This window comes from Nicotiana attenuata, unplaced genomic scaffold, assembly GCF_001879085.1.
Source record: "Nicotiana attenuata strain UT unplaced genomic scaffold, NIATTr2, whole genome shotgun sequence".
In the NCBI taxonomy this organism is placed as follows: domain Eukaryota; kingdom Viridiplantae; phylum Streptophyta; class Magnoliopsida; order Solanales; family Solanaceae; genus Nicotiana; species Nicotiana attenuata.
In genome coordinates this window covers 226,558-237,162 of record NW_017670573.1, presented here as the reverse complement: position 1 = coordinate 237,162, position 10,605 = coordinate 226,558, and the positions used below count along the sequence as shown (strand labels likewise).

Here is a 10,605-nt window from a genome sequence, read left to right as displayed (position 1 = left end):
TTCAATAGGTGAAGAAGGTAAGCTGAGAAAGCTATCAGGATGTTCATAACCTCCATTAAATATTTTTGACCTGTGTATGGAAGGGTTTGTTGAATCCGCCCTTTTCCTACCCACACACCCAGATTGTATCGTGCAGGATGCTTTGGAGTTCTGAAAAGTTTTATCGGAAGGCATCTCTAAGTGGGCTAAAAAAATTCAGATCTAAGCTTATTGATATTTGGTTACACATTTGCAAACTTGTAAGTGGGCTAAAATAATGCAAGGTCAACTTATGGAGTGCATTATTATGTAATTTTGTCATTATTTATTATTTTTGCAAAACTTAAATAAGGACAACAGTCAAATAGCAACCTGAACTAATCTTATTTGTGCAAATCTTCTGTTAATTTATTCCTGAGTTTTAAAAAAAAACGTGGCAAATGGTTTGTCCTAGCCAGCCCATGCCGACTCTGGATGGATATTATTAATATAATAATGGATAAATTAATGTAATAGCGTGTATTAGATAGAGTGTCTTAATTTGACATGAAACATCGAGGTAATTGTATTAAAAATAATTAACAAGACCAACTTCAACAACAACAACCCAGGTAAAATTTCACAAGTGGGGTCTAAGAATGGTAAAGTATACGCAGACCTTACCTCTATCCCGAGGGAGTAGAGAGGTTGTTTCCGATAGACCCTCGGCTCAAGTAGACGAAAAGAGATAATATATCAGTACCATCAACAGAAATCATAGAAATAATAACATCATTATAAGGACCAGATAATAGATGAAAAGCAATAACAATAACAAATAAATAAGGCTTGGTACTATGAAAAACGGAAGAATAGTGTGGACACAACATTAACCGCTAGTAGTTTAAGACACAATCCTATCAGACTAGCCTCACACCTGGTAGGAAGTAGAAAAATGCTCCACTATGTTCTAACCTACAACCCTAATGCTCGACCTTCACACCTTCCTATCATGGGCCATGTTCTCAAAAATCTGAAGCCAATAATACAAAGTTAAAGTTTCATTGTTTTAATAATAAGTGGAGTCTGGCGATACCTGATTGGAATTGTAAGATATTAGAAAATTATATAATTGCATGGAAGACTCTCATTTTCAGTAAAATAAACACAAAGTTTAAAACAACCTTAACGGCTAAACTAAGATAAATGGAGTATAGAATGGATGTAATCACCTTTATTAGAAATATGATATGGGGAATATTGTTTTAACTATATAATATATGTTATGATAAGCTCATGGTTCCGTGATATTGAAGCACACTTCTAGTACTTTTCTTTTGGTTTCTCATCCAGCGTTCAATAAGCACTTTAGGATTCCGACTAATCCTCATTTACACATTCGTAAAGTCTATTAAAAGGGAAAGCACTCCATACCATATTTTTTTTAAATTCTAAGGCTCGAACTCTAGACCTCTTATTGAAAATGTAGGGATTTTATTCATCTCGCACTAACCCTCAGTGATAAACTTCCACTACTTTACTTAAATGTCTCTTTGCTATCATCTTCCCTTCTCTTACAGATTTACAGCTGCTTAAATCTAAATTAAAGGACATTTTTCTTTCACTCAATAGAAGGATAGTAAAACTGTTTGACATTATCTCCTTCATTGTATCAATCACTAAATCAATCAACGTGCCTCAATACCAAGTTAAAATCAATTATATAATTTATCCATATTTATTACTCCACATTTTATTCACGTCCATTTCATTTCAAAATTAAATAATGTAACTTTAAAGGCAAATTAGGGTCCTCTAGATCTTCTACATTGCAGTATTATAAGAAAATAACAAGTAGGAGAGGGAGGAAGAGGAGGGAAAAGAAAAAGAATAGTTGAATCGCTTTGAAGTTTGCAAAGTCTCTAGTGTAAACTGATCGAGCTTTAGAGAGTAAACTAGAGAGCTTTTTTGAAGAACAATTAATTTGTACTGTCTACAATTTAGATATCAGTTCCAAGTCTCAGCTGAATAATTTCCAACTTTCCATGAGATAAAATGTCAAGCTGAACTTTGAACCAAGCACCTAAAGAGAGCTATACACATCGCTTAAACTGGCCAGTTTCATCATGAAAAAAGAATATCAAAACTTAAATCCTAATTGGTAGAAATCCACATGAGATATACCTCCATGAGAAATGAAGAGCAGGCTTAACAGGCAAATGGCAATTTCTCCTCGATTACTGGAGAAGGATCACTCTGCCCAAATATATCAGAGATATCATCCCAGTTATCTTTCTCCCTTGCTTCCCAGTATCCACCACCATAGTGATAACAACCATCCTCGTCCTTGGAAAACCATCTTGGTCGCCAACCTCTCTCCTGTAGTTTCCTTGCCTGCAGAACCAATTATAATTTGGTTAATCGGTGACCTTTAGAATCACCATCGACTATTCATGATATATGGTTGCATACGTAACATACTATTAATGATGTGCATTCTGTTCAGTTAAAAATACTCTTAAGAAGCTTCTAAAGTTGTAGCATCTCCTCTCTTTTTTTTCTGAGAAGGAAAGCTGTAGAAATTCCTCTTCACTCTTTAACGTGCCTCCCTCCCTTCCCCTCTCTCTCTCTCCTCCCCAGGGAAAAAGCACTCCACGTGGATAAATGTGGCATACACCATCCTCAAAACCTTAGGTACTATTGTAGTTGCAGCTTATGGGACTTGAAAGATCCAAAAAGGCAAAGACATTCTAGCTTCTTACTTCTGTCTGCTCTTCATAGCCAATTGAGATGACAGAACTTATAAGGGATTAAGCCGAAGCATGATTTTATACAGAGCTCTTTGTTTATGACGAAATAGATAAGTAAATTTTTCAAAGAGCTCTTAACAAAGACAAAATAAGAATAGAAGATCAAACAGATAGCAAAATGTGTATCAATGACATCTCAACTTTCAAGTAAGATCCAAAGTGAATAGATACCAATATCATGAACATTGATTGGATGTATACAGAAGAAAATCATACTATGATTCATACTATTTCCGTAATTCCATGTATACAAAATAAGCAGGGTTTTGCTAGAGGGAAGTTACATTATGGAATCAATGGTTGCCTGAATGTCCACCTTTTCCTTCATCCCATTTTTATGTTTCAAATGAAACCACTTAAAGCAGTGCACAACCAAACAACAACTACAACTGAAAGACATGAATGAGTACCTGTCTCTGCAACTGTTCAAGTCTGAGCTTCTCCGCATTAGCCAGCTCGTACTCTCCGTTCTCTAAGTGGCGCTGATCAGGCCTCAGCCTTGAGTCGGTTGGTGGCAGCTTCTCTCTTAAGCCAGGTGTCAATTCATTTAAAGATATTGCAAAAGGTGTGAGGTTGTATCTTGTTTTAGGAGTAGATTTGTCCCTCTCCCACAACAATATGGCTTCAGTCATCGGATCATAACCCTTTGGCTTTGTAGTTGGATCTCCCAACACGTAATACATTGCTTCATCCCACTTCCCCAATAACATGGCCACTTTTTCTCCTGTCCTGTTGTCTTGCACAAATCCATGAACCTTTTGTTTACAGAACATAGGTGTTAATCTTTTATTTTGATTGCAAGTAGAAACATATGCTCCTCCATCCAAAACTTAAATGGATGTTGACATAATTTTCATGACTTGAAAGATACTAATTTCACATAATTTTAAAAGATCTGAAAAGACAAGATGTTCAAATATTCAGCAGTCAGAAAAGGAGCATCTCATCAGCACTTATTTAGTGAATGACTATTCCAAAGTCCAAACAAGGCTCTGGTAATACCAGTTCATCCATGGGATGCTATTACCACAATCTGAAAAGACAGGAAGTTCTATACATTGACTATCTGACTACTTTTTTGGATTCACTCAGTTTATAGCTTATATGGACTTGCTTCCCCCTAAACTTTATAAGATCAGATAAAGTAAGTGAACATAGATTACCTGATGAGGATTTCGGTCAATAATAGACTGCTCCTTGAATTTGATCTTGCAAGAATATTTACCACTGCCTTTGATCCGCATAGTGCCATAGTGATCACAGTAGATTTTGCCAATTATTATATTGTAAATAGAAGTAGTAACTTTGCTCCACTGAAATGTCTCACCATCTTCAAACTGCAGGGTTAGAACCCCCACAGGATCAAGCTGAATTGAACGTCCCCAGAACTTCCCTTTAAGATTAGAATCTGCCCAGAATTTCCACCCTCTGCCCTCACAGTGGCATGCAACAACCATGGGATGATGACTAACCTGAAATTCATGCACACAAGATCAGCTATTGAAGAGACAGGCAACAAAGATTTGTGCCATATAGTTCGAAACAGGAGCAATAGAGTTTCATGAATTTTTTTACAGTTCAAATCTTTAGTCATTTCACAGAAGAAAGTCCTACTTTTTCAGAAAAGAAGCGTAGCCCCTTGTCTGGATAATCTGCCTCGTAGGTTTCACCAAGTAGAGGATTAAAAGGTTTGCATTGCCTGCCTTCAGTCGATGCATAACCAGATACAGCAAAAGCTGCAATCTTAAGGATTCTCATCAAATCATTCCCCTGCAGAAAATTAACTAGGGAGAGTCAATTATTTTATATCAAAACTTACTGAAGATGCAACACAAATATGATCTAGGCAGAACTACTGATAACCATGTATCGCAAGCGATTTCATGGACAAAATATTAGTGAGAATTTTAAATACAAAAACATAAAAATATATCCGCATAGACAAGACTAGTTTCACGACAATTGCAGTGTGATAATCATGACTCACAGCAGAAACTATTTAGAACTTGCTAACCAAAATGAAATTAGAAAATGGCAACAGATGAGGGTCAAGCAGAATTTATAACATCTGATGGCAGCCAAGTATCAGGAACCCATCAAGGTGAGGATTCGAGATATGCTGTAGAAAGGCCTTATCTTTTTCCATTTTACAATTCCGATAGGATCTTATATAACAACTTAGATGAAAAAGTGGGTTGGGTTCCCATTATTTTACAGGAATGATCCAGTGACTCAATTAATAAGCTTGCTACTCAAAAGAACTCCTCATGTGGCAAACTTGTAGCTATTTCCTCCAAGAAATAGTCAAATCTCATACCGAAATCCAAAACTTTTTACACTTAGATGGCTTACATCCTGCTACCAGCATACTCAGTTCATCAAAAGGTTCAAACAATAGTTATTGTGCACAATGTTTGAAAATAAGAGATAGGAAGGCAAGTGATAATAACCACATGAAACAGATAGCAGGAAACTATTCATCTGCCAAGCAGAATTACCATTACATGCTTTTTGAACAAGCTATCTGCTACTATAAAAACAAGAAGAAAAAATGAGAGCTGACAAGTTACCTGCTTTCCCCACTCCAGTGCCTGATCAACCAGGTGTGAGTACTCCAAATCTTCAAAGCATTTCTGCAGTGAAGATAGAGGCTCATTGAAGTATACTGGAAGACACACACCAGATAGGTCTTTCCCAATATTATCCTTGATTATTGACCACAAACCAACTGGCTTCTCTTTTTCCTTTGGTTCTGGCAGACTATCCCTTCTTTCGATATAGGGATATTTGATTGCCTTTACTTCTATCCCCACTTCCCTTGTATGACCAGAGAGGTTCTCATTCTCAAAGGTTAATGAACTACAAGCATTACCAGCACCCTCTCTACTGCGATAAGAAGCACTTCTAAGAGATTCAGCAGACATAAAGTCATTAGTATCAAAAAATGCACAATCTTCTTCATCTGTTTCAACATCTACTCCATATCGGCTTTCATTGTCAGCATCAGAGTCGCTAGCACTGCCCTCAGACATAATGGAATAGAAATCTGCAACATTTATGAATTGTTGAATCTCCCATCTTATTATTAAACTAATAAATATTAAACTAACAAATTATAATTTCAATCTATTAGAAAGGAAATGTAAGAAATCCACCTAGGGTTTTATTAACTGCTTTTCACAGCAAACTTGCATAAACCATCCTCAGCTGTAACAGATGAAAGCCTCTTTGCTACTGCTCGGACACACCTAATAATTTATGGCAAGGACTAAATTTTGAAATGTTTTCTGCAAGCTGCATTTTACATTGTAAAAGGCCCTTTGATTTTCATAGGGACTAAACTTTTGAAAGGCATTTCTAAAAGATGAAATGCACAATGTAAAAAGCCCTTTGATTTTCAAATGAAAACATCTAACCATTTACAGACAAGAAGTTTGATTACCACCGTTTAACCTAAGAAGGGAAACGGAGATTAAATAGGAGTCTTTACCATAGCTGCCTGTCAAGAAAACCAATGGGCTTTTGTCATATTTGTCCGCTCGGCCAAAAGTAACTAGTCATGTTTTATATGGTAACCCCCCCCCCCTTTCCCCAAAAAAAAAACAAAGAGGGGCCAAAAGTAGCTTTCTCACTTCTTTCCTCCTTGGTGACTCAAGCCCTCCAATCTTATGGTTGGAGGCAGAGGGTCTCCTCCGATAGGCCAACCCTCTGTTGTTTTAAGATTACAAAATGAGAAAGACCAAGTTAACAATATGTTTCTTGGTTATAAACTAAGAATATAATTTAATTTACTCCAGATCCCAAAAAGATCATCTGTAATAACATGGAACATTAACACTGAAATTGAACAACAAATTGAATGGTGTCCGTAGGTGCATAAATTTTTGGACTAGGCAAGGTGCATAAGTGCTTTATATTCTTGGAAAAGGGTTCTAGGATAATCAATAAACATTGATGTATTAAATGTAGGCTCCCAACAATATAGACAAGCCAATTACCCAACGATCAAAAGCTACTGAGAACATGTTGTACCAGATCTTTAAAATTTTCAACATGCTTGGTATACAGAAAAACTGGACAAATCTCTGACTCCATATAAAAGGATTTAGAGGATAGGAACCAACCACTAAATCTTCGACCTTGTCCACAACATGAATCTCGTTCTTTTGTTTCATCCACAACAGTTGTTTCCAGCTCAATTTTCTCTGTCTGCAAGAAAGGGTGAGAAGTAGTGCATTAATTTTCAAGTTGTAAACGCATCAAGTCCCCGGTGCACTGAAAACTAAGTAGCAATATTGTAACTCAGAGATCGAAACAAGACATCAGCAAATGAATTCAAACATCAGCTTAATGTAACTATATTTGACAAGCCCATACATCAAGGAACCATCTCATATTCACAGTTGTATTCATCTTTCGAATTTGGCACTAAAATAAATCTGTTACTTCTTTACCTCATAAATCACATGGATCTTTATTTTTGCATCAAAGAAGTTGGGTAGAGGAGAGATAAGCAGACACTTAGCTTCAACACAAATGACAAAATAGCTTCCATCTCAAACAACAAACTTGGAGCAGTGCAATACCTTCTCAGAGAAATAGCAACTAAATCAATTGACAAATTGTCCATGAACCCTCTTAATTGAGATGAGACAGGAGAAAAAATGCTTGAACGAAGTAAAAATCACTTTGATTCAATCATACATCTTGGAATCAGCCTAAGTATTCCTTTTTTCTTTTCTTTTTTTCAACTCAGTTATATCTAATCGAGTTTTCTGGCTTTGGACATCTAAGTTGAGGCATAATAGTGGAGAGATACCTTATTGACCAAGGAATTCAAAATCATCACTGGCTCCATTGTTAGAATTTGTTTTAGCTCAGACTCCTAAAGACATTCTTATGTTTACTTGAACTCGGGAAGTCTAGGCTTGAAAATTTGAATAACAAGGGGGTCTCGCCAGGAAATTCGAAGAAAAAGTAGAAAGAATAGACAAACACTAACATGACAAGAAAAGTAACTCAGTAAAGGAAATTTGATGCATAAAAAGAAAAAAACAGACTAGTACCAAGACTTTGTTTCCTTCTCTTAAGATAAAAAATTTAAATTTTTTTTACTTTACCTCTAACTGTCTTAAGGTGTCCAGCAGCATAATATGCTTAAGTTGAAGAGCCTTCAACTGATTTTGCAGCTCAGCGACCTCATGTAGCATGATAGACTCACAATCTTTTATAACTGCCTCACCAATCCCTTCTTGCACCAATCTTGATCGTAGCTGCTCTGTTGAAACGATAAAATCTTCGGAAGATGCAAAATCACCACTTGACAACAACCTGGGGAACTGATCTTTCGCAACACCAAGAGCCTCAATCCACGCTGTCCTATCCTCTCTCGATTGACATCGCAAATGGAGTGTCTTTGTTCCCGTGAATATGGAAAGCCTCTTGTCATCTGACTTGCTCGCCCGGACTGAGGAGACCTGTATGACATATTGTTGTAGTTTTGCTAGTTGATCAGAATATATATACCCACAGCCTACCACAAGTAGAGGTAATTTGACAGATACAGGCATACTTCCAGAATCTGTACAGGATAATTTATGATTCACATTAAGTATGGTTGAAAATTACAAGAATTAACTATGGAAGAGTGATCCAGAATCTGTAGGAACTTATGACACAGGGCAGATATGGCAGATCAGCAACCAGTAAAGTAATACGAGATGATTTAGTCATTTGTCATATGCTGGACAATAAGATACTCTGGTAGTAAACAAAGCATGCCTTATCTTTCCTCACACATAAACAATTTAGACATTTGATATCGGACTATTCCACTTAAGGTTATCATTCTTCATTTCCTTCACTCAGCATACGCTTTATCTAGTAAAAGATTTACGTTCCTCGATCAATAGTTATATGCATGCAACAAATTTTACAAACTTTTGTCTTCTGCTCTGATGACCTAAGCTACAATATATGGGAACAGAAGTAGAAAATTAAGTCAAATTTTATTGATTTCTATCTTAATGGTGCATTTCTGAGCATCCACGTCCAATGGTCCAGACTCTTTAACACTAATTTCCTGTCTACAGACTGATAAATCAAAGTTCACATTTCTAAGATAAACTTCAATGCAATCCTTAAAACATACAAATTGATGCATTGCCCAAGTTGCACAACTTAAATTTCAAGATTACATTCCAGAAGTGTTCGAAAAGGCTAACTCACAAGTATCTAACAAACTAACTTAAAAGTTAAGACAAAACTAAACAATAAACAAGGATATGCTTATCAGGTGCATTCCCGTAGTTTTTAACTTATTCACTGTATGTATTTGTGGTGCACACAAACACAAACACACACACACACACACACACATATACACACACCTACCTTCAAATGTATTTCCCCAAATGGTTTCCACTTGTTGGATCCATACGGTCGATTGTTAGCCTTCCTCATATACCTCCAAGACTCATCCCCGATAACCTTTAACCCCTTTTCTTTCCCTGGACTCATAGCAATTTTATCCGGTCCATGAACCTTATAATAGGACAATACCCCATCTTCAAGCACAAACCATCTCGCACGCCATCCTTTCCCATAATTCACCCATTTATATAACACTCCAGCTACACTAACACTTCCATTTCCACAGCTGTAACCTTTATTACTACATTCTCTCGAATCATTCCAGTTGTCTTCGATTTCATGAGCCAAACCCGAATCCGAATCAGCATTCACCTGAGCATTAGAAAAGCTTTGTCTCGAGCTGAAACTCAATGGCTTCACAGCCGCATTGTTATCAAACCCTAGCTGACTTTGAGTCACGGACTGTGACTTTACCACCGCCGGATTTCCTTTATCGCGATCGATCGACACCGGTGCAATGCAACACAGTGGATTCATCTCCTCAAAAAAAACAAAAAATAAAACTCAAAAACAGGAAAAAAAATATCTCAATTCATCTCACATATTGCAAATCCATCAATGCTGAACAATACAACGACGATCTCTCAAAAAATCGGCGATTCAGAGAAAGAAAATCGCCGATCTGATTCTCTTCCTTATTTGAAAACGAGATGCAGAGCAACCGATCGGAGATCGAATCGGTGATACAACCGGAACAGTTATGATATGACATAAGATCGAAAACCGATACGTAACAGCAAATATAGTCCTTTTTTTGAATTATTAATTAATACTATATATTTGTCAAATATTGTGTATAATATTTATTTATAAATATGTATAGGTGAAGCAGCTATAGATATAAAGGAGGTATATAGCTGAAGAGCTAGCTTTTAACAGATCCATTAATGTCAGTGGGAAGAGTACAAGCAAGCACAGTGTAGGGGAGGGGGGAGAGTGGGGGTGCGTAGGTTAAGCAGAGTGTGCAGTGATAGGATTTAAATGCATGGGGGGCTTTTTGTTTTTGGACTGCTTAGTGTAGATGTAATGATTGTGAAGACAGCTAACATGCGCAGTGGTAACATTACCGGGGCCCCAATTTTAATTCCCCCCTAGTATCTTCTGCCAATGTTATTATTCTTCTGTATCATTTATGCTTATGTGTGGCGTGGCTAGGAACAGATTATGGTATGTTGATTTGAATAAAACAATATTGGACGTGTTAAAGAAAATATTGAAATTATTATTGAAAAGGTAGTGTCAAGTCAAATATAAAGTATGAAATTTTATTTTTAAAAAATTAATTTCAAATACTATAAAACGTCATAAAATAAAAAAATATTTCTCTGACCGTTTCAATTTGGTCAAATCTAAAATATAATATTTGTATCAAAATAAACTAACTTAAGATAAGTCACAAGATTTA

General features: G+C 36.4%; 1 protein-coding gene across 1 annotated transcript; it reads right to left on the bottom strand.

Moving 5' to 3' along the window:
* Positions 1–1,881: 1,881 nt before the first annotated feature.
* LOC109241127 (oxysterol-binding protein-related protein 1D) lies at positions 1,882–10,272 on the bottom strand. Its single transcript, XM_019407850.1, has 8 exons — positions 9,162–10,272; positions 7,889–8,245; positions 6,893–6,977; positions 5,339–5,814; positions 4,383–4,538; positions 3,932–4,240; positions 3,179–3,523; positions 1,882–2,352 (listed from the first exon to the last, which is right to left on the bottom strand). The coding sequence occupies exons 1-8, from the start codon at positions 9,675–9,677 to the stop codon at positions 2,167–2,169; spliced, it is 2,430 nt and encodes an 809-aa protein (XP_019263395.1). The 5' UTR covers positions 9,678–10,272; the 3' UTR covers positions 1,882–2,166.
* Between the last annotated feature and the right edge of the window lie 333 nt (positions 10,273–10,605).